Source organism: Cervus elaphus, chromosome 13 (assembly GCF_910594005.1).
Source record: "Cervus elaphus chromosome 13, mCerEla1.1, whole genome shotgun sequence".
NCBI lineage: Eukaryota > Metazoa > Chordata > Mammalia > Artiodactyla > Cervidae > Cervus > Cervus elaphus.
The window spans coordinates 33,418,258-33,443,904 of record NC_057827.1 but is presented as its reverse complement, the minus strand read 5'-3'; the positions used below and the strand labels follow the sequence as shown (position 1 = coordinate 33,443,904).

At 41.2% G+C, this 25,647-nt stretch overlaps 1 protein-coding gene across 4 annotated transcripts in view; it reads right to left on the bottom strand.

Annotated features, from left to right (window-relative positions):
• The window catches only part of OTUD7A (OTU deubiquitinase 7A), a 380,724-nt gene that overhangs the window by 155,114 nt on the left and 199,963 nt on the right, over positions 1–25,647 (bottom strand). For all 4 annotated transcript variants that reach the window (XM_043922484.1, XM_043922486.1, XM_043922483.1 and 1 more), the window contains 2 exons: positions 12,882–12,976; positions 11,158–11,312 (listed from right to left, as the gene is read on the bottom strand). In XM_043922484.1, the coding sequence (XP_043778419.1) occupies positions 11,158–11,308 (151 nt within the window). In that variant the 5' untranslated portion in view covers positions 11,309–11,312; positions 12,882–12,976. The remainder of the gene's footprint in view (positions 1–11,157; positions 11,313–12,881; positions 12,977–25,647) is intronic.

Genomic DNA, 25,647 nt, shown 5'->3' with positions numbered 1-25,647 from the left:
ATCAATTGTCAAAGAAGACACAACCAAATATTTGTTATAATAGAAGTCTACAAAGTTCTGAGGAATGGCAAGGAATAGCCAATTCATTCCAACTTCCTAGAAACTTCTTTCCCAGGTATCCACTCTCTTATACCTCAAATCTTTGCTCAAATTTCATTTTTTTTTAAGTTGGGCCTTCTCTGACAACACTAACTTAAAATTGTACCCATACCTGCATCCCCTACTGCTCCCCTTTATAAGGTTTCTCAGTAGCACTAATGACTAAAATGCCATCTAACTCATGCAGTTTATTGTCTGTCTCCATGTACCTGAGGATTTCTATCTGGTTGTCGGTTCCTGGATCCTCAGCAGCCAGATAACACTACAGAGGGGCCAGCATGTGCCTGATGGTGGGGGAACACAGTGGGAAAAACCTGGAGTGGTCCCTTCTATCATGGAGCTTGTGGTCTAACTTGGAAGAGGAGTAGAATCAAGAATGAGATGAGTGTGTGGGAAGTAGTGCACAGCATGAGACATGAGTTTAAACAAAACCACAGAGGTGGATGGTGTCTGGGGAGAAGGATGGTGAAGGGATGCAGTGGGAGATGAGGTGAAAGGGATGGAGCAGGACTGGACGCTGAAGGGACTTGAGTGCCCTGTGGAGAAGTTTATTCTGCAGGCAGAAGGTATATCAGAGGAATCTGGTGAACAAAGTCATCCACCCTGACCTTTGTTTCAGAGGGATCACTTGACCAACAAGCAAAGGGCAGACCTAAGGGAAGCTAGCAGCCAGGTAAGGACACACCCATTGACCTGGAGACTGATTGGTGTCAACTTCCTCTCCGTTGTCTGCCAGATTTCTATCAGCCTCTGCTACTCTTTCCTTCTGTTGTACTGTGATTCCCATCTGAATGCAGAGTTCCAAGAAGAGCAAGGAGAGGTAAGAAAACCTTCCTAAGTGATCAGTGCAAAGAAATAGAGGAAAATAATTGAATGGGAAAGACTAAGAGATCTCTTCAAGAAAATTAGAGATACCAAGGGAACATTTCATGCAAAGATGGGCACAGAAAAGACAGAAATAGTATGGACCTAACAGAAGCGGAAGATATTAAGAAGAGGTGGCAAGAATACACAGAAGAACTACACAAAAGAGATATTCATGACCCAGTTAACCACGATGGTGTGATCACTCACCTAGAGCCAGACATCCTGGAGTGCGAGGTCAAGTGAGCCTTAGGAAGCATCACTATGAACAAAGCTAGTGGAGGTGATAGAATTCCAGTTGAGCTATTTCAAATCATAAAAGACAATGCTGTGAAAGTGCTGTGCTCAATATGCCAGCAAATCTGGAAAACTCAGCAGTTGCCATAAGACTGGAAAAGGTAAGTTTTCATTTCAATCTCAAAGAAAGGCAATGCCAAAGAATGTTCAAACTACCGCACAGTTGCACTCATCTCACATGCTAGCAAAGTAATGCTCAAATTTCACCAAGCCAGGCTTCAACAGTACATGAACCAAGAACTCCCAGATGTTCAAGCTGGCTTTAGAAAAGGCAGAGGAACAAGAGATCAAATTGCCAACATCCTCTGGATCACAGAAAAAGCAAGAGAATTCCAGAAAAATATCTACTTCTGCTTCATTGACTACACTAAAACCTTTGACTGTGAGGATCACAACAAACTGTGGAAAATTCTTCAAGAGATGGGAATACCAGACCACCTTACCTGCTTCCCGTAAAAAATCCATATAAATATGTATGCAGGTCAAGAAGCAACAGTTTTTTTTTTCATTTATTTTTATTAATGAAACTGGAGCCTATTATACAGAGTGAAGTAAGCCAGGAAGCAACAGTTTTAACTGGACATGGAACAACAGACTGGTTCCAAATTGGGAAAGGACTATATCGAGGCTGTATATTGTCACCCTGCTTATTTAACTTATACACAGAGTACATCATGTGAAATGCTGGGTTGGATGAAGCACAAGCTGAAATCAAGATTGCCAGGAGAAATATCAATAACCTCAGATATGCAGATGACACCACCCTTATGGCAGAAAGTAAAGAAGAACTGAAGGGCATCTTAATAAAAGTGAAAGAAGAGAGTGAAAAAGCTGGCTTAAAACTCAGCATTCAAAAAATGAAGATCATGGCATCCAGTTCCATCAATTCATGGCAAATAGATGGGGAAAAAATGGAGACAGTGACAGGCTTTATTTTTTTGGGCTTCAAAATCATTGCAGATGGTGACTGCAGCCATGTAATTAAAAGATGCTTGCTCCATGGAAGAAAAGTTATGACCAACCTAGACAGCATATTAAAAAGCAGAGACATTACTTTGCTGACAAAATTCCATATAGTCATAGCTATGGTTTTTCCAGTAGTCATGTATGGATGTGAGAGATGGACCATAAAGAAAGCTGAGCATGGAAGAATCATGCTTTAGAACGGTGACATTGGAGAAGACTTTTGGGAGTCCCTTGAACTGCAAAGATATCAAACCAGTCCATCCTAAAGGAAATCAGTCCTGAATATTCATTGGAAGGACTGATGCTGAAGCTGAAGCTCCAATACTTTAGCCACTGATGTGAAGAACTGACTCACTGGAAAAGATCCTGATGCCTAGAAAGATCAAAGGCAGGAGCAGAAGGGGACGACAGAGGATGAGATGGTTGGAATGGCATCCCTGACTCGATGGACATGAGTTAGAGCAAGCTCTGGGAGTTGTTAATGGACCGGGAAGCCTGGCGTGCTACAGTCCATGGGGTCACAAAGAGTCGGACACGACTGAGTGACTGAAATGAACTGAACTGCTACTGTTTCCCTCTGTCATTCTGTGATCCCCATTCTTGTATGTTTTTAACTTTTCTTAAGAGATTGTATTTTATTTTTAATTGGAGGATAATTATAATATCATGATGATTTCTGTCATACATCAACATGAATCAGCCACAAAAACATACACATGTCCCCTCCTCTTAAACCTCCCTCCTAGCTCCCTCCCCATCCCACCCCTCTAGGTTGTCATAGAACATCAGCTTTGGACTCCCTGCATCATAGAGCAAATATTCGTGGCTATCTATTTCACATATGGTAATGTATATGTCTCAATGCTACTCTCTTGAGTCTTCCTACCCTCTCTCCCCGCCATGGTGACCAAAAGTCTGTTCTTTATGTCTGTGTCTCCTTTGTTGCCCTGCAAATACAATCATCAGTACCATCTTTCTAGATTCCATATATATGCATTAATATACAATATTTGTCTTTCTTTCTGACTTACTTCACTCTGTATAACAGGCTCTTAGTTCATCAGTCTCATTAGAACTGTGTTCAAATGTATTCTTTTTTATATCTGAGTAATATTCCATGAACTTTTTATTTTGAAATAAATTAATTAAAAACACACAAACAGTTGGCTTTCTTTCACTTACTCTTTTTAAAAATTGAAGGATAGCTGAGTTACAATGTTTTTTGAGCTTCAGGTGTACAGCAAAGTGATTGAACTATACATACATACATACATAGTATGTATTTATATATACATTTTTTTTCAAATGCTTTCCCCTTAAGGTTATTATAAAATACTGAGTAGAGTTCCCTCTGCAATACAGTAGGTCCTTGTTGGTTATCTATTTTATATTAATACATAGTAGTACGTATCTGCTAATGCAAAACTTCTAAATGATCCTTCTCTGACTTTCCCCTCTGGTAATCATAAGTTTGTTTTCTGTGTGTGGGTCTGTTTCTGTTTTCTAAATAAGTTAAATTTTATCACTTGTTTTAGATTCCACATAAAAGTGATATCATATGATATTTGTCTTTCTCTGTCTGACTTATTTCACTCAGTATGATCATCTCTAGGTCCATTTATGTTGTTGCAAATGACATTATTTCATTTTTTTACATGAAAATCTGAGTAATATTCTATTGTTTATATACACCATGCCTTATTTATTCATTCATCTGTTGATGGACTTTTAAGTCATTTCCATGTGCTGTGTGTACTTGGTCGCTCAGTTGTGTCCAACTCTTTGCAACCCCATGGTCTGTAGCCACCAGGTTCCTCTGTCCATCGGGATTCTCTAGGCAAGAATACTGGAGTGGGTTGCCATGCCCTCCTCTAGGGGATCTTCCCAACCAAGAGATTAAACCAGGTCTCTTGCATTGCAGGCAGATTCTTTACCATCTGAGCCATCAGGGAAGCTGATGAATACTGGAGTGGGTAACATTCCTTTTCCAGGGGATCTTCCCAACCCAGGAATCAAACCATGGTCTCCTGCATTGCAGGCAGATTCTTTACCAGCTGAGCTATCAGGGAAGCCCAAGTTGCTTAAAGTCACTTCCATAAAAACATACAAATAGTTTAAAAAGTACTACAGAGAGGGCCCATGTACCTTTCACCCAGCTTCTGCCATCACTGAAAATTTTTTACCCTTAGAAACGTCTGAGACCTCACAATGAAAATAGTTTGTCCTTTGAAACATTGACTTTTAGAAAATTCTTGACCCAAATAATTGACAACTTAAAGAACCCACCATGTGCAGGGAACCTTGGGCTTCCCACTTGTAAAAACAGAAGACAGTTTGCAGGGTATATGATGGAAGGACACTCCATGTGTCTCTCCTACTGAAATCACCTTTTTGCCTGGACAGCATGCCTGGAGCAGCTAGTGAGGATCCAAAGAAGTAAATGTAAGCAGGCAGACTGAGGAAGAAAACAACAGAACTGGTGGTGAGTTTATCACTTTTTATTTCTAGTCTCCCTGATGTGAACTCATGTAGCCCAGAACCCAGAAGTGGGCATTAGCTCCAAGGGAAGACTTCTACTCTGGCTCAATAAGTAAGAAGGAGTATCCAATATTCAGAAAGAGTATAGAAACCTCTTATTTATCTTTTTTTTTTTTAACAATTTTTCCCCCTCATTTCTCTTGTGTCCTAGACCTCAAGAAATCCTGTGGAACAATGAGAGATGGCAAGAAATCAGAATAGAAAGGCAGGGAACCTTCCTCTCCCATCAGAAGAGCTGTGGATCCCCGTGGGCATGGTGAGCCCCACTGCTATTACTCTCCCTCTGGCTTCTGCTCAGCTCTGAGATGGGTACAGTCAAATCAAATGTGTAAGAGTGTGGGGCAACCAGAGCTTCAGGGTGCTAGATGTTGGGCTGCAGAGCAGAGTCCCAGGGACCCAGAACTATCAAGGCAATTATGATATGGCAGGGGCTTAGGAAAGCAACCCCTTAAAGTTGTTTATGAATTCTTGAGCTGCATGTGTATGGATCTGACCCTAAGTAGATTCCAGGGACCTGGAGCAGTAAAATATGGGGCAAACGATTGCCTAAGTCCCAGATTTGCCACTAGGTGTACACCAGACAGATCCAATAGCACTTCTCAAAGACTCAAGATTGAAACCACAATCTACAGAAGTCTTGGGGAACTGAGGACTTGTGATTTGAACCCTACTGGGTTAATTACCTCCTAAAACAAAATCTGAAAGATTTCAAATCCTGAAAGATGCCACTGTAAAAGTGCTTCACTCAATATGCCAACAAATTTGGAAAACTCAGCAGTGGCCACAGGACTGGAAAAGGTCAGTTTTCATTCCAATCCCAAAGAAAGGCAATGCCAAAGAATGCTCAAACTACTGCACAATTGCACTCATCTCACACGCTAATAAAGTAATGCTTAAAATTCCCCAACCAGGCTTCAGCAATTATGTGAACTGTGAGCATCCAGATGTTCAAGCTGGTTTTAGAAAAGGCAGAGGAACCAGAGATCAAATTGCCAACATCCGCTAGATCATCAAAAAAGCAAGAGAGTTCCAGAAAAACATTTCTTTCTGCTTTATTGACTATGCCAAAGCCTTTGACTGTGTGGATCACAATAAACTGTGGAAAATTCTGAAAGAGATGGGAATACCAGACCACCTGACCTGCCTCTTGAGAAACCCGTATGCAGGTCAGGAAGCAACAGTTAGAACTGGACATGGAACAACAGACTGGCAAATAGGAAAAGGAGTACATCAAGGCTATATATTGTCACCCTGCTTATTTAACTTATATGCAGAGTACATCATGAGAAACACTGGGCTGGAGGAAGCACAGGCTGGAATCAAGATTGCCAGGAAAAATATCAATAACCTCAGATATGCAGATGACGCCACCCTTATAGCAGAAAGCAAAGAAGAACTAAAGAGCCTCTTGATGAAAGTGAAAGAGGAGAGTGAAAAAGTTGGCTTAAAGCTCAACATTCAGAAAACTAAGATCATGGCCTCTGGTCCCATCACTTCATGGCAAATAGATGGGGAAACAGTGGAAACAGTGTCAGACTTTATTTTTGGGGGCTCCAAAATCACTGCAGATGGTGACTGCAGCCATGAAATTAAAAGACGCTTACTCCTTGGAAGGAAAGTTATGACCAACGTAGACAGCATATTAAAAAGCAGAGGCATTATTTTGCCAACAAAGGTCCATCTAGTCAAGGCTATGGTTTTTCCAGCAGTCATGTATGGATGTGAGAGTTGGACTATAAAGAAAGCTGAGTGCCGAAGAATTGATGCTTTTTAACTGTGGTGTTGGAGAAGATTCTTGAGAGTCCCTTGGACTGCAAGGAGATCCAACCAGTCCATCCTAAAGGAGATCAGTCCTGGGTGTTCATTGTAAGGACTGATGTTGAAGCTGAAACTCCAATATTTTGGCCACCTGATGTGAAGAGCTGACTCATTTGAAAAGACCCTGGTGCTGGGAAAGATTGAGGGCAGGAGGAGAAGGGGACGACAGAGGATGAGATGGTTGGATGGCATCATTGACTCGATGGACATGGGTTTGGGTAAACTCTGGGAGTTGGTGATGGACAGGGAGGCCTGGCATGCTGTGGTTCATGGGGTCGCAGAGAGTCAGACACAACTGAGCGACTGAACTGAACTGAAAACAAAATCTGCTATAAGATTCAAATAATATCTGTTATAAGATTCAAAAACAACCTAAGTCTTAAAACATAATATTCAAAATGTCTAGGATACAATTCAAATTTATTCACCATAACAAAAAACCAGGGAAATATCAATAGCAATGTTGGGATGCCACAGATATTGGAATTGTTTGACCAAGACTTTAAAGCAGTTATTATATTTTCCAACAAGTAAGACAGAACAAACATTCTTGAAAAATACAGAAAGCCTCAGCAAAGAAACAGAAGGCATAAAGAAGAATCAAGTGGAAATGTTAGAAATGAAAAAATTCAACAACTAAAATAAAAAATTATTGGTTGGGCTCAGTAACAGGATGGAGATGACAGAGGATTCAGTAATTTTATAAGTAGATCAAGAGAAGTGAATAATTGACAGAGAAAATATCAGAAAAGAAAATGATTAGAACTGTAGGGATATGTAGGACAGTAACAAAAGGTTTAACCTTTATGTCATTGAAGTCCCATTAGGAGATGAGACAAATGTACAGTAGAAAATCTTTGAGGAAAAAATAGCTGAAAGGCTCGTTTGCTATTAGAAGGCAATCAATGTAATACATTATATTAGCAGTTTAAAGAAGAGAAACAACTCAATCATATCAATTGATGTAGAAAATGCATTTGGAAAAGAAAAAACTGTTCATAATAAAACTCTCAGCAAACTAGGAACAGAAAGGTATTTTCTTCACTTGACAAAGAACATCAACCAAACCCACTCTGCATAATGGTGAAAGATGGAAAGCTTTCTCCCTAAGATCAAGAACAGGGCAAGGATGTTCCCTTTCATCACTCTTATTCAACATTTTACTGGAGGTTTTAGCTAGTGCAATAAATAGGAATAAGTGAAGAATAAGTCAAGAAAAATAAGTCAAGAAAAATAAAATAAAAGGCATACATTGGAAAGGAAACATAATTGCAGAAATAGAAACTCTTAAGGAACAGACATACATACACACTTGAACAAATAACTGAGTGTAGTGTAACTGTAGGATATAAGAACAGCATGCAAAAATCAATTATATTTTTACATACTAGCAATGAACAATTAGAAAATGAACTTAAACAGTATATAGAAGTTCAATCCCTCCCCAAAGATGTATCTTACAAAATATCTATAGGGTATAATATGCTAAAAACTATAAACTTCATGAAATAACTCAAACAAGCCCTAAATAAATGGGAAATATGGCTGCAACATCTTCATGGATTTGAAGACATAACATAGTTGGCAATGATTTATAGATTTACCATAATTCCAATAAAAATTTCAGCAGGAAATTTTATAGATAGAGGTAACCTAATCCTCAAGTTTATAGGGAAAGGCAAAAATACACGCTACTTGAAACACTTTTGAAAAATAAGAACAAACCTGAAAGAATCATGATGATTTTAAGATTTGCTACAAAGCTATAGTAATCAAGACAGTATAGCATTGGCAAAAGAATGGACATATTGATCAATAAAAGTGAATTGACATCAGTAGTCTCCTATAGACACACTTAGTTTGTGACAACTATGTAAATGCAATTCAAAGGAGGAAGGATAACCTTCAAAAATGGTTTGAACAACTGGTCATCTATATGCATAAAAATGAAGCTTGCTCTAAATCTCACATGTTATATAAAAATCAGCCCCAAATGAGTCAGACATCACAACTTTTGAGTTGACACAGGAGAAAATCTTCATGACTTGGTTATGCAAAGGTTCTTAGATGCGTCACCCAAAGCATAATCCATAAAAGAAAAAAATGATAAATTGGATTCCAGCAAAATTAAAAACTTCTGCTCTGCCAAGAGCACTGCTAAGAGAGTGAAAAGTCAAGCACAGACTGGGAGAAAATATTTACAAATCACGTATCTGACAAAGGATTTATGCTCAGAATATATAATGAACTTTCAAAACTCAACTGTAAAAAAACAGCAACCTAATTTTGTTGAGAAACTGGGAAAAGGCTTGAACAGACATTTCACCAGGGAGAATAATACACCAATGGAAAATAACATGAAAACAATTTAGCATCAGTAGTCACTAGGGAAATGAAAACTAAAATAATGAGGAAATGACATTCTAAACCTATAATGGCTAAAATTTTTTTTAAAAGCCAATTGTGGTGAGGATGTAGAGTAGCTAGAACTCCCACATGTTTCTGGTAGAATACTAAATGGTACCACACTCTGGAAAACAGTTTGGCAATTTCTTTTAAACATACACTTACCATTTGAAGTAGCAATCCCTCCGTGGTGTTTACCCTAGAAAAATTAAAACTGTTCACAAAAGCCCTGTCCTGAAATGTATTACAGTTCTAGTCATAACAGCAAAAAACTGGAGACTACTGAATGCCTCCCACAGTTGAGTGGCTAAACAGTCCATGGTCCATCTCTACAATGGGTATCACTCAGCAAAGCAAAGGAACAATCTATAGACAAGCACATCAGCTCAGATGAATCTCAGAATAATTATGCCGAGTGAAAAGAATCTCATTTGAAAAGGTTAGGTTCTTCGTATATGTATATGACTTTGTATATGTATATGATGTATATGACTCCATGTATATGATATTCTTGAAACAGACAAAACCAAAGTGATAAAAAATGCAACGGGAATTGCCAGTGGCCAGGGCTGGGGAAGGCATGGCCGTAAGAGAGCAGGAGGGGTTCTTGGGAGTGATAAGAGGGTTCTGTGCTCTGAGAGAGGTAGTAATAACATAAATCTACACACGTGTTCAAATTCTTAGAACTCTACACAAAAAGTTATTTTCTTGCATTTTCCCTTAAAAAATAAAACTAAAGAAAAAAAGCTAAAAGCTCTTGCTTCTAGTTGACCAACCACATATCAATGGTACCAACCACATATCAATGGCAAGGTCAGTACTAGCTGCAAAGAGGGCAACAGCAGACAAGACCTTCATCTGTTACTGTTTGAGCATCTCTAAATGATGGTCACCCCACCCACCAAGCATTTACATCACAACTTCTAATGTTCACGATCGCCCTAGAAGGTGGGTTAGGCTCAATGTATAGACAAAAACTGAGGCTTAAGGGAAATAAAATAATCTTCCCTACATCTTGTAGCCAGTAAATGTTGAGTCTGGACTTACCCGAGTCCTTGTTGCCAACCTCATTGTAAACCTACTTCCCTACATGACTGCTCACTAAAATTAAGAAAAGCAGTGAAAAGCTATCAGGGAAACACTAGAATAGCACTTTGATTCACATACATCACATATATTCTCTAAGCATATTTCATTCTAAACTCCAAGAATGTTTGAAACTCTGGGAGGTTCAGGGAAATTTAAAATCGACTCCCATTTTATCAGAGTCCTCCAATAGGGAGGTCTTAATTTTCAACAGGATAGAGTAGTTACCTCCAACCATTCAAATGTACAGTGAGTCATATCTTTCCCTAAGTGAATGAAGGAATCATTGTGACTTACACTATTTGACCAAGTATTTGCTAATTTCACAAGGAGGAATTTCTATATTTGGAGCAAAGAGTAATTGTTTAAAACTCCTCTTTCACACACTTGACTCTCCTGAGAAGCTGTAATTGGTTCTTCCCACTTCTTTTTACTCCACCACAAAAAAAAAAAAAAAAAATTGTAAAAATACGCAAAATAAATCCATTTTAGAGACTGAAACTAAGTATTACTTTTATTTCATTATAGTTATAGCTGAATAAATATCTCAAAACATTCTAAATATAGACTAAGCACATTTTTCATGTAGTGAATGATATCCACTCTAAAAGCTTGAGGATGAATTTTCCTTCTTGCTTGTGAATTATTTTCAACTATTTTGTTGGCTATTAGGTGTTTTTTTCACCAAAAACCTTGGCCTGAAATATTTTTGTCTCAGCTAAGACACAGATAAGAAGCTAAGGTCTTCAATAAAAGTGTTTCTCTTTAATGGTTTCTAATTTCTGCTTTACTGAATATATTTTCTTTAAAAAACAGACATTGATAGATTTTGACTCAATATCTAGAAACTTTAATGCAAAGTAAAACCTAGTGAATGCCTTTTACTATAGAGAGCTGGGTGATCTATTCAATTCCCCAAAGGAAGTCAAGAGTAACAAAAGGAATTCCATCATCCACACCCTCTTTGACTTTTTAAGGAGTCCAAGAACCACCCTTGTTAGGTAAAAAAAACTTATCTTCTGTCACTGAGTTGGGGGCAGTTATGGCCAACAGGGTGGTCTGGGGGACCTGGAGGAGGCCTACCTTCCAGCAGGTCTCTGGCCAGACCAGGTTCTGCCCCCGTGGACCGAACAAAGTCTGACAGGACTGCGTCCATATCAAGAGTCATAGGATCGTGCAGGAGGGCCGCCCAACACTCAGCCGAGGTGGGGTTTGGAAGCAGGCTAGAAACCATCCATCTGCAGGAGAGAACAGAGAGACAAACGTGATGGAAAGAAGAAACCAGTTCTGCTTCGTGTGACACATATTTGAGCCAGTGTGGGACAATGCCTGCTTATTTGTGTGCAACAGTAAATAATAAAAGTCAGATTCAAATGTCATTCCCTTTGTAGGTGCCATAGGAGAGAGGGGCCATTCCCAACTCAGTCTTCCTACCCTGAGTGCATGTTTAGTTGCTCGGTCATGTCCAATTCTTTGAGAACCCATGGACTGTGGCCCACTAAGCTCCTCTGTCCATGGGATTTTCCAGGCAATAATACTGGATTGGGTTGCCTTTTTCTACTCCAGGGGAATCTTCTCAACTCAGAGGTAAAACCCACATCTCCTGTATCTCCTGCATTGGCAGGCAGATTCTTTACCTCTGAGCTGTTGGTGAAGCCCACTTCCCATCTTAGATTATGTCAATTTCAGTGATAACCAATTGAAAAGAAGATAGACTTGATTGTTCTAAAATAATCAAACATTTAATGAATCTTAGAGAGATTCATTTAGAGCTGTTAACACTTGCACGAATGTAATTGTGTTGCTGCTATATCCTACCTACATCTTAAACAGTGACCTCTCCACGCCCACCTCAGTCCTCACCTGGCTCTTAGGAAATAGTCCACATCAATTCCGAGTTGACAGAAATACTATGATTGCTGAAGAGGATAAATCTTTTGCCATTTTTCCAAGAGTTGTCATATTCACAAGAACAATTAATAAAATTCATAAAGATTTCAGATTTCCTAGTAGAATAATCCCAGTTAGAGGAATAAAATGTCACCCTGTAGCTTGATCACAGGCTAACTGCACCAGGCAGTTGCTAGGGAGAAACAAATAGCACATGGCAAGTGAGGGTGACTCCCACCAGTAAACTGGTAACACGGTCATGCCTGATAAAGCACAAATGCACTCTCTGTCTCCATCAAGAAGGGGTTGGCAAATTACAGTCCACTACTTTGTGAACAATGTTTTATTGGAACCAGCCCTGTCCACTCCCTGTCGTACTATCTGTGGTCATTTCTGCATGTGGCTGAGTCAAGCAGTGAAAACAGAAACTGTAAGATCCACGGAACCAAACATATTTACTATCTGGACCTTCACAGAAAGTTTGCTAAGTATAAATGATGGAAAATATCATCCTAGTGAGCATCTAATTAATTTTGCAAGCCATGGGGGTGAGTTTAAACCCCATGCCACTGATGAGAATCCCCCGTTTCTTTTTCACTTGGATGGGTTCTGCTCGAGCGCTAGGTCTGTGCCGACTGCTGCTGCTTTAGAGCCAGAGCTGCTGGCCTAATCCCAACCCCAGCTCGGCCCCTCTGATGAGAGGTGACGCACTGTGTTACCTCTCTGAGTCCACCTGAGCATCTGTAAGACTTGGGGAGGTAAGCGCATCGAAGGTGCCAGGCCCTGAGGATGGAGAAACAAGACAGTGGCGTCTGTGAGGTCAGACTACTCACTGTCCCTATACCAGCTTGCACATGGCTCTGACTGGGGTGTGATTTTTGGGTTGGTGTGGCTTGGAAATAAGAAAATGATTTGACCTAATGTATATGGTTCCAATTAGGAGACTGCTGTCTTCCTTCTCTCCATGTACCGGGGCCTCGGCCAGGAGAGCCACTTCTTTGGTCACTTCCACCTGGAGGACAAAGCAGAAGATAAGAGCGTGTTACTCTCCTGACTGTCAGAGGCTGAGGCTTTGCTTCGTGTCATAGGAGGCATACCTGGGGCTCGGCTGACTGTCTAAATCAAGCCCATTTTCTCCTTGGGCACCTGCCTACCAGGTGGCCATCACCTCCCAAACATGGGGGCTTCTGCAAGGTGGGTAGTGTCTCAAATTTCCTCTTTGTAACCAGTACTTATATTTCAGAGAGTATCCTTTCCCCATTTCAGACCTGTTTTCAACCTTAATATTAAGTACCCCATCAATACATTGAATCTTGCATATTTTTAATTATTATAACACATATATAACGTGAAATCACCATTTTAACTATTTAAGAGTGCATTTCAGTGACATTAAATATATTCTACATTATTATGCACCCATCATCACCACCATCATCTCCAGAACTTTTTCATGTTCTCCAACGGAAACTCTGCCCCATTAAACGTTAACTCCCTCCCCTCTCCCCCAGCCCCTGGAAACCATCGCTCTACTTTGTTTCTAAATTTGACAGTTCCAGGAGCCTCTTATCAACAAATCACATAATATTTGTCCCCTGTTGACTGGTTTATTTTGCTCAGCATGGTGCCTTCCAAGGTGCACGTGTGTTGTAGCAAGTGTTGGGATTTCCTTCCATTTTAAGGCTCATCTTAGTTGGGGATGCTGTCACAAAATGCCACAGATTGGATGGCTCAAACAAAGGACATAGGTTTCTCATAGTTCTGGAGGCTGGCAAGTCTGAGATCAAGGTGCTGGCAGATCTGGCATCTGGTAAGAGCCCACATTCTGGTTGCAGATGCCACCTTCTCCCTGGGTCCTCATGTGGCAAGGACACAAATAGCATCATGGGGACTCCATCCTCACAATCTCATCTAAACCCAATTACCTCCCGCTGGTTCCACCTCCTAACACCATCACATTGGGGGGTTAGGGCTTCAATACATGAATTTTGGGAGGATATACCATGTGGCCACAACAAGGCTGAATAACATTCCACTGTATGGAGAGACCACACCTTGTGTAGCCATTCATCCATGGCTAGACACTTAGTTGTGTCCACACTTTGGCCACTGTGTGTAACTCAGCTTACATCCTTTCTACACTGACACCAGGTCCCTGTGCTGAGACTGGGACTGGCTCTCACCAGTGCTGTGATGAAGATTCACGCCACACCTCCCGCTCTGTGCCTTGTCCTCTGCACAGACAGAAACTAAAGGGTGGACTTCAAAAGAGCTTTTAGCCACATTCAAGTATAAACATTGGTACAGCAAGAGGTTAATGTGCATGTCCCCTTGAAGACTTCTTTCTTTTATTAAAAAATTATCATTTATTTATTTTTGGCTATGCTGGGTCTTTGCTATTGGATGTGGGCTTTCTCTAGCTGCAGCAAGTGGGGGCTACTCTCTAGCGGCAGTGCATAGGTGTCTCCTGGTAGTGTCTTCTCTTGTTGTAGAGCATGGGCTCTAGGGCAAGTAAGCTTCAGAAGTTGCAGCACGGCCTTGGAATCTTCCTTGACCAAGGACTGAACCTGTGTCCCCTGCATTAACAGGCAGATTCTAAACCACTGGACTACCAGGGAAATCCAAGACTTATTTCTTAAATCTAATGCCCCCACCACACTGAGGCCCCACATTCAAGCACTGTGAAGATACAGGAGCAGCCAGGCTAATGGGGACATGGACTCTCAGCCATTTTGGCCATCCTCATCCCTGCCCCCTCATGCCAGTCCTCCAGAGAGCACTGCTGGGCCCCATGACCCACCCTTCATGGCCAAGGCACCCCTCGCCTGTCCTAACCCCGTGAGGACCAGGGAAGCCATGTCCAGGCTCTGCATCTTGGCCCCTGGACAGAACTTCTCTGAGGGTCTTGCCTACTGTCCTGGGGACAGGGGCATATCAAGCTCTTTCCACTGTGGCTTTGTCTTAGGAGAGGCAGTGCAGTCCAGGGATGAGGCTTGGTCCTGGAATCAGTCTCTCTTGGTGCCAAAATAGCCCCATCACCTCTCCTGTGAGGCCTCAGGTATACTGTTTCAGTTTCCTCATTGGTGGATCAGGATCATAACAGTACCTCTTAGCTGGTCTACAGTCTGAAGGAGTTAGTGCATGGAACACACTGGCCCACAGGGCATGCTCAGTAAATGCGAGCTATTGTCCAGCCTGTGATGATGAGGACCGCCCTCGCCTGCCCAGGCCTCCACTGAGGACCAGAACTGCCGCCTCTGGAAGCACTGCAGAGCTAGCTTGGATGGCAGAAGGGGTGCGTGCTGCCCTCAGCCAGTTCTGCTGGACATACCAGAAAGTTTGCTAATTGATTACATGTAGGTGTGCACCCAGACAGGTAGGTGCCTGTTCCCAAGAGCAACAGAGGCACCAAGTGCCCCCCATCCCGCCCCCTATCACTCTCAGACACAGGCGGGATGACCAACACCCTCTTTCTTAGCTGTACCTCAGTCCCTGAGTCCAGATGGATACAAAGGCCTGAAAATACACAGTAGGACCCTGGGGAGAACCCGGGAGGGGGTTCAAGGTGACCATCCAAGCCCATCCCTGGACTCTGTCTGCTCCCTGCAAAATACAGGGCTTTGGCCAGAATATTCTGTTTCTGGCCAATCACTGCCCATGTTCCAAGGACCAGGCACCTGGCTAGGCATTTTCCTAAAACCATGTTGGGGGACATGCTCTTTATCCTTAATAGGTATTTTTAAAAAATAATGTATATGCTAATTTTTAAAATGTTATACATTTTAACATATGATTTATTTATTTTTAATGAAGTATATATTTAATTTACAATATTGTGTTAGTTTCAGGGGTATAGTGAAGTGATTCAGATATATATACATATATTCTTTTTCAGATTTTTTCCTTTATAGGTTATTACAAGATATTGAGTACAGTTCCCTGTGCTACACAGTAGGTCCTTGTTATCTACTGAGTAGGTATTTGCATGATTCCTCTCTGTGTGTGAGGTGATGGAGGTTTGAGAAGGGAGAGCCAGGCAGCGCTGTTGAGATGTACCCTGGTCTTTCCCTTGGGACAAGAGCTGTCCCCGGCCCTTGACCTTCTCCTCCACAGGCAGACAGACTGGACTGACAGCTCTCCTGCTGGGAGCCTCTCAAGGGTCACTTGGAAGCCCAGAGCACAGAGGTCCTTCCCATGTCCTTCTCTCTGGGCCCCTGCAGCCTGGCCTAGCCCCTCACAGCCCCTGGCTCCTTCCTTCCCTCCCTCCCAGGCCCCTGACTCCCCAAGGTCACAGTCCTGAGAGGGTGTTCTGCATGCTCACAGGTGCTCTGGACTGTCTGCCACATACAGGGTGTCTCTTGTGTGGCTCCCCTCAGTGTCCTGCTGACCCCTGACCAACCCCAGCCATGCTGGGTCCCAGCAGTGCTGTCTGAACCCCTGTGACAGCGTAAACTCTGTCATGCTACATACGCAGGGACCCCAACCAGAAAAGACAGAAGAAATTGCCACAGAAGAGGTCCTCTTGACACAGATTTCTCAGGCTCTCCCGTGCACATGCACACACACACACACAGGACTGTGGGTGTCACATGTGGAGGCTGGAGGCCTGGCTCATCCACAAACTATTCCATGCTTTGGGAAATATGGCTAAAACTGTACTCTCCTCCCATTTTATTACATATTAGTCTTTTGTTTCTTATTAAATCAGCAAGTTGAAGTCAAGTTTTAATTAAGTGATAAGCTCCTAAGGTTTATATAACCAATTAAAACAAAGGACGGCCCAGCTTCCTAGAAAGTACTCCAAGCATTTGTCTCTTTGCTTGGGTAAGTTAGTTTCATTACATACAAGAATGTGGGCCCATTTTGGATTTCACCCTGAGAACTCCCAAGGTTTTGAACAAACAAATGCACAACACCAAGAGTGAACACTAATGGACATTGTAGACTTTGGGTGATAAGGATGTGCCAGTGTCAGTTCATCGACTGTAACACACGTATTACCTTGGTGTGGGATGCTGACAGTGGTGGAGGCCATGTGTGTGGGGACAGGAGTTATATGGTAACAGTCCATACCTTCTGCTCAGCTTTGCTGTATACTTAAAACTCCTCTAAAAATTATCTATTAAAGGGTTTTATTTTTCACATTGAAAGAACTGATGTAGTTGGACTTGATCTTGGTGTATTAAGTGAGGCAGGGATTCAATTTTAGCATTTTTACTGTCTATACAACTATTTCAATACAACTTAAGAGCAAAACCCATCAATGGGGAAGCCCTTCTAATCTCAGATGCTTTCACTGCTATATGGTATGTTTGCATATGCAATTGCATCTATTTCTGTATTTTTCTGTTTAAATTATGCCTTGGCTATTGTTTAGTCGCTAAGTCATGTCCAACTCTTTTGTGATCCCAAGGACTATAGCCAACCAGGCACCTCTGTTTATGGGATTTCCCAGGCAAGTTACTGGAGTGGGTTGCCATTACCTCCTCCGGGGATCTTCTCAACGCAGGGATCGAACTCTTATCTCCTGCATAGGCAGGTGGGTTCTTTACCACTGAGCCACCAAGGAAGCCCATATTTATGCCTAGGTATCCATAAAAGGTATCTTTTCTCCCAATATGTATATTAACTGGTTATCATATTTCTAAACAAAACTATTTACTTCTGGCTGTTAAATTTATATCCCAATCTTTTACTAAATTTTTAATTAGTGCTTGTAGAAATTTATCCACTGGGTCTTTTCCCCCTTACTTTTTGTTTTGCTAGATATACAATCACATCCTATGCAAACAGAGATTGTGTTACTCTGAATTTTCAATTTTTAAGCTTCCTTCTTCTCTTGCCTGACTGAACTAATTCAATATACTATTAACTATTCATAGAGGTAATGGGCATTTTTGCTTTTCTTCTAACTTTAGTAGAATTGCCACACTGAGTAAGATGCTGGCTACTAGCTTTTGGGCTATACACATATGTGTACATATGTTTAGAAAGTACCCATATACCTTATTGGAGAAGGAAATGGCAACCCCCTCCAGTACTCTTGCCTAGAGAATTCTGTGGACGAGGAGCCTGGTGGGCTGCTGTTCATGGGGTCGCACAGAGTCAGATATGACTGAAGCAACTTAGCATGCGTGCCTGTGTTGGAGAAGGAAATGGCAACCCACTCCAGTATTCTTGCCTGGAGAATCCCAGGGACAGAGGAGCCTGGTGGGCTGCCGTCTATGGGGTCGCACAGAGTTGGGCATGACTGAAGCGACTTAGCAGCAGCAGCAGCAGCAGCATATACCTTATTGAGTAGCTTTATTATGGATGAATGTTGATTTTCACATAATTTTTTCTTAATATCTATTAATATAATGAATTCTATTAATTAACTTCTAATATTAAACTTTACTCATACTTCTAGAATAAATAAATCTTTAATCATTTATTGGTATTTCTTTTCCTATGTGCTTTTTTCTTCAGTTTGCTAGTTTTTATTTAAAACTTCTATTTTCATATTAATGCATTAACTTGATATATGGCTTTTATTTTTATGTGCAATCTTTTGTGCAAATTTGACAGTTTTATGGTTAACATCCTATACACAGAGCAAAACCATAGGCTTATCTTCTCAGTTCTCTTGCAATAGCCTAAGTAGCACTGGAGTCACCTGACATTAAAATGTTAGGTAGATACTCCCTGTGAATCAATCTATTCCTGATGTTTCTTTTGAAGGAAACCCTTTACAACTTCCCCTATTTATTTTTTCCTGTGGAAATTACTGCTTAGACTTTCTATAGGATTCAATTGTGTTAGGCTTTATTTTACTGCAGATTTATCCATTTCATCTTGGCTTTCCAATTTATTTGAAAGGAGTTGGACAATGAAAAACACTCTTCCCATGGGTGTAAATTCTCTCTATAGCTAAATGAGGAAAATAACTACGATTTGTCAAGGGCCCAGGATGACACTGAGTATACTAAGAATTTTACAGGTGGGTTAACTCTCATTCAGACAACAACTCCACAAGCCAAGTGGCTCTGTTCCATTTTACTGAAGATCAGACAGCTCAGTAGCAGAGTAATGACTCCCACAAAGACCCACTTAGACCTAAGGTCGCTGTTCACCAACCCTTTATAATGGCATGGAGTCTTCAAACATTCTGAGATCCAAATGTTTAGCACCTTTAAAACACAGCACATGCATCAGTGTATGATCAGAAGTAAAACATTTCCTTAGTAGACACTCAATCATACATTTTAATGATTTTTCTCCTAGGATGGAAAGGTGGAAAAAAGTCTCTTCTAAAACTTATATTTTTGCTAATAGTACTGAGTGTAGGATCTACTGAGGTTTTCTATTGTGTGCATGGAAATGACACATTAATAGGTTAAATCTCTAAAAATCTTCAATAGTTCTTAGTATGGGAATAGATGTATAGGTATCATCACACTCGAGGCTCATGACCCCCAAAGAATTACAGGCTCTTCTTTCCATGCTGCTTCCTATCTTGAACTCACATTAAGAGTAGACAATTAGAGAATCCACAAGGAATAATAATCATTCATTTTGAAGATAATACTTAAACATGGAAGTAAAGTTTTAAGGCCACAAGACATGGCAGTATTTATTCTCACTTGTAGAGGACAGTAATATCCGTGCAACTGTGGAAGGTGCCCACATCAGGACTGATCACCTTCTAAGGGCACCTGGATGTTAGAGCATCATTTGCATCCTTGCAAATCTCCAGCAGAGCTTCCCTGCACAATTCAAGCCTTCAGCATTGGAATGCTTTCAAGATTCCCTTGCTTTAAAGGATTTATGCTTTTATTCTCCAGGCTCACAAATCTAGCTGTTACACAGGCATAAAATGTATGTTTGAACCAGACCAATGTGCCATAAACAAGGGTTTAAAAAGATCTAAACAACTCATTATTCAGGTTTATACTTCTCCTGTTGATTTCAATCATTTTATCCAGGTCTTCTAGGAAAAGGTGTATCTGCTAACAAGTTAAAAGAGTCTTAAAAAAGAAAAACAAAACCTAAAGGGTCAGGATCCTTCCATGGTCTTACTGACATGAAACGAACACTTCAAGTATGTGTGTAGGTCCTGGGCTGCCACTGCTGAGCTACGTGCCTCCTCGTCTCTCTCTGTGAGGGCTGTCCTGAAGGTCAGGGTTCCTATTTTTTGCACTAACATCACCATAAACTGGAATATACCAGTTGTTAAATAAATCTGCTGAGTGGACAAATAAAAATACTAAATCCAAGTTCCTACTCCATCTGATGGGTATACATGAAAATAACCATTATTCAACTTAGACTGGTATAAATGATAAAATGATTTATTAAAAAAAAATTAGGATACTAGAAAGGGTTAGTGAAAAGGCCAAATGTAGGATGAGTTTTTGAGGATTTAGGAAGGCTGAATAGAAGACATTCCAAGCTGGATGTACACTATGAGCACAGGCCAAAAGGCAAAAGCACATCTGTATGTCTCTGGGTGCAGGGATACCAGAAGCAGGAGAGCTGTGGGCACGGTGACTACAGGTAAAGGTCAGGGTCGGACCTGTGGGCTGTCAAAGTGAGAAGCTAGATTCTAACACGAGGCCAGTGGGAAACCACTGGGAGTTTCTGAGTAGAGAATGAACATGTACTGTGCTAGGAAAACAAAGACACAAAGATTTGGTAACAGGGTGAAAAATGGATTAAGAGTGTGGAAAAAAATAGGAAAGTACTCATTCATTTTCTTAGATGTTTCCTACTCCATACCTACTCACCTACCACTGGTAAAGTCTTGGTTTATCAGGTTGCAGTGGAGAACCCTTGATTTTTGGAGACTGACAATATTCCTAGTACTGGGTAATGAATCCAGAGCCAGTCACTGAAATCTCCCCTCCTTGAACTCAGATTCACCAATCTGGATGCAGCTGCACTGAATGATTCAGGTCTATGTGATAGAGGCAGGAGTCAACTGTGTTGAGTTTATGGGAAAGCCGTTGCTTCCCTGATAGAAGGGGTCAGGCTTAACTGATACAGTCCTTTCCCACTGGCTTTCTTCCTCCTTTCTACCTTAGGCAAGGAAATACCATCTCCAAGTATATCTGCCATCTTCGGTCTTTGAGAAAGCCAGAGGATGACCCAACATGCAGGTTGGTGGAGTAACAAGTCCAATCCTGATGGTATCACTGAGCTTTGCCCAGGCCCTAGACTTCACCCCTCTGGACTTCCCATCATTCTTCTCATATAAATACCTATCAGTTCTATCCAAGTAAGTCAAATGCTTGGTGATTTATAGCTGAACTTAGATTTCTAGTTGCTACATTAAGGGAGAGTAATTCAGATGTCAAAATTAGAAAAGAAAGAACAGAAAAGAGAAGAAGTCATAGGGTAATGTCATTTATAAACATGGATGAAAACCTTAAAAGATGAGTAAGTGAATCCAACTGTAGAAAAAGACAGAGAAAGACAAAGGACTCTGGAGCCCTAGCCCCAATAGAATAATGGAGATAAGGGTACAGGGAGATTCAGGTGGCAGGAAGGCAGTCCTGGGGATTCGTGGAGTTGCCATCCCTGAAATGCTTACCCCACATTCATGAGAGAGGAGCAAGTTCCCCTCCTGCTAAATTCCCTATTATTTCTTCTCTCTGTTACTAACAGCCAAACATGATCCTAATGTGAGTATGCTATATTAACACTCTCCAGAAGAAAAACCATATGATCATCTCAAAAGATGCCAAAAAGCTCACATCATTCATTATACAACTCAAAATAAACCAGGAATAGAAGAAAACTTCCTTTACTTATTAAAGGGTATTCCAAACTTATAACAATTATCCTACCTAATAATACAAACTTTAGAAGCAGTGCCATCCAAATTTAGAACAAGCCCACGACCGAGTCTTAGAACAAAGAAGAACATTTTAAATGGCTGGAACAAGACCAACATAAAAAAATCAATACCCTTTTTACATACCAACATTAGCTAATTAATCATTTTTATAAAAAACAAAAGATCCATTTCATTAAAAGTTTCCATAATTAACTAGGGTTCACATATCAAACATGAAATAAGCTTTCTGTTTGAACAGAAAACAATATTTAAGGCGAGAAAGAAAAATAAAAGGATGGGAAGACTATTTTTAAAATTCTAATTCATACCATAACTTCAATACCACCAGAACAGAACTGTTATGGAATATGACAGTTTCTAAAACATAGAAGAATAAAGAAGCAAGAAATTCCAAAGCACTTTTGATAAAGATCAAAGTGGATTCAGAAGTCTGTTCTACCACACATCAAACATAAAAGTACTGTGATTAAAGTAGTGTGGAAAGGGGCAGACAGAGGGACCAGTGAGAGGATGGAAAATGTGTGTGTTTATGTGTGTATAAAACAGATTGAGAGAGAGAGAGGAGAATAAGAAGGAGGAAGGGGTGGGGAGGGGAGAGATGGGGAGGGGGAGGAAGAGAGGAAGAACATGAAGCAGAGGAAGAAGGAAGAGAGAGGGAAAAGGAGGAGGAGAGGGAAGGAGGAGGGGGAGAGGTGAGATGGGGGAAGGAGGAAGGGATGCTACCCACACTGCGCTGACTGACATATGGCAAAAAGTAAAACTGTACTGTGTTAAAGCGCCAGAGTTTGGGGGACAATTGTTGTAGCATTTAGCCTGTCCTGACTCATAGAGAAAGTCTTCTTAAAATACAAAAAGCAAAAGCCATCATAGAAAAATTTGATGAAATGAATAACAGCAAAAGTGCCAAATCAATAAATAAACTTCTGAATGACAAAACAAATCAAAGTTAGACAGAACAGGAGAAAATTTTGTAAAATATATAATGAACAAGGAACTGACATTCAGAATAGAAAATGAACATATCCAAATAATTAAAGATTCACAGAACAAGAAAAAAATTGGCAAATCATATGAATGTGAAGTTTATAGGAAGCCCACATGACAAATCAGTATATGGAAAGATAATCAACCTTAGTAACAATGAAGGGAATACAAATTTAACTATAAGATAACCATTAACCATGCCGACCCAGCCCCTACCCCACAGATTGGCTCCTCAAAAAATTAAGTTTGGAAGGTCTTGAAGATGGCATGGGAAGTGGAGTGGATCTCTTTCCACGGATGCATCAGGAATATATCTTCAGATGTAGAAGATCTCACAGAGCACCAACTAAGAGTTGGCAGGAGTCCCTGACCACTGGGAAAGGAATATATAGAGCCATGCAAAACTCAGTAGGATGAAGGAAGGAAGGGAAAAAGAGGAGGAGAGTGAGTGGGACTGGATCTGCACCTGGAGACTGAGGGAGCTGAAGCAGGGGTGAAATCTCCACATCAGGGCAATCAGTTGGGACAGAGGGGAAGCACTTGAGGCTGTCGGAGAGTGAAACAGTAGATCTGTGATACTCTGAATGGAGTGAGAACCGCACAGACAATCCATGCCGTGGCCCTACGTACCTTGGACAGTTACACAAGTCACTGCTGGCAGCAGGAGTGTAAGGAATGGAGAGCAATTCCAGGGCAAGGGCTGCTGTTGACTATGGGGAAATGGCCTGAGGTGATAGGAGAGAGGAAATTGTGACGGGGAATGCCTTTGGAGGGAAGCCAGGCAGCTACAGAGGCAGGGTGTGACTGCTGAGTCACGTGCAGGGGATAGAGCCATCACTGCAGGCTTTCTCTCCTCACGTGCTGGCGCCAACAGCTGACCAACAGAGAAAGACCAACAGAGAGGGTGGCCCTTTGAGTGCCTGCTGCACCAAGCAAGAGAGAAGGACCAGTTAGGAAGGCCCTTTGAATGCCAGCTACCAGAGACTAGTTTTCTAAAAGTGCCATATCTTCTATACCTGTGGCTGCTGGCTTCATGGTGCACGTGGTGCCTCTAGGGTCTCTGTGATCAAAGCAGCCATGCCACCTCTATGCTCAGCCCTCACTGGGACAGAGTTACCAGAGGCTGGGAAAAAGCCCTAAGGTGCCATGTCTCCCACACCCATGGCTATCAGCTTCCCTGCAAATTTGGCACTAACAGGGGCCTTGTGATTCAAGCAGCCACACCACCTCCATGCCCGTTGGTCACTGGGGCAGTCCCAAATCCTCCAGGACAGCCTCAAGAGCAGACTCCCATGGATGACCCACATGTGGAGGTGGGGATAAAACCACAACTGAGCCCCAGGGGCGTAGTGACTAAGGAAGAGGATCGAAAACCTTTCCACCAGCTGTAAAATCTGTAGATTAAATTCACATGATCAACTAGGTAGACTCTGATTCTAAGGAATATATAAAAGGACGATGAGCGTTCCCACAAAAGAAAATGCCCTAGCTCTGGCAGCTGTGGACACTGGGGGCAAGAACACGTAGGAGCAGGGCCAGAATAGGTTCTGCTGTCACCACAGCAGGTCCAGAGAGACCAGCCCCCCACCGGCGCCCAGTACTGGAGGGTCTCCTAGGGAAGCAGAGGTGGGCTATGGCTGACAGAGGGGTAAAAGATGCCAACAGCTGAGACTCAAGGAAAACATTTATTACTATTTTTATATTTTGATTTTTCTGTAGTTGGTTCAGGAGTTTTTTCTTTTTCTTTTTTTTCTCTGTAGCTGTGGTTTGTTATTTTTATCATTATTATCCCTATTTAGGCTTTTGAGAACTTTTTGAAAAATCACACTTTTAATTTCCTATACTTCTATGTTGGCTTTCTGCAGTTCTGTGATTTAGTTTGTTTGTTTTTGTTTTGCTCTTTTCTTGTTGTAGTTATTATTTAATATATATATATTTATATACATTATTTAACTTTACTTTTCTATTCTTTTCTTTCTTTTTTTCACTATGTTTGTTAGTTTGATTTGTTTTCTTTGCTTTATTCCTCAGTTGACACTCTGCTTTGGTCTTGGTTTCTGTTTTGTGTTTTAGTTTTGTTTTTAATTGATAACAATTTTGGTTTCCTTTGCTCACTGGGTCACTCTCTTGGTATGTCATTCTCTTCAGACTGTTTTGGTTTTGGATGTTTGTGTGTATGTGTTTGTGTGTGTATGTTCATTTTTGTTTCTATATTTCTGATTTTGCATTTACCATTTATCTGGGGTTCATTTTTTGTTTATTTCTGTTTTGTTTTGCTTATTTGTTTAAATCCCCTTTACTGCCATAACAATCAGATTTTTAGGGGTTCCTTGACCAGAGATTGGGCCTGAGCCTCTGGGGTGGCAATGCTGAGTCCAGGACACTAGACTGCCAGAGAACTCCTGATCCCAGGGACTATTAATTAGTGAGACCTCCCATGAAGGCCTCCACCTGTATCCAAGACTTGGCACCCCTAACTGCTAACAGCACCCAGCAGTGGAAGCCTCACCCAAACAACAGGCAAGGTAAGATCCCAAACCTAATCATCAGCAGATAGGCATCCCATGGACACCCCAAATCATACCACCTCACACAGCTCTGCCCATCAGAGGGAAAAACTCACCTTCTCCCACCAGAACACAGGCACAAGTCCCTCCTAACACAAAGGCTACACAAGACACTGAAGAAACCTTATCTGAAGAGGCCAGAGACCAAAAGCAAAAGGAACTATGATCCTATAGCCTGGGGAAAGGAAACCTCAAACACAATAAGTTAGACAAAGTGAAAAGACAGAGAACTATTGTACAAATGAAGAAAACAAGGTAAAAACCCCTAAGACTAAATAAATGAAGAGGTAATAG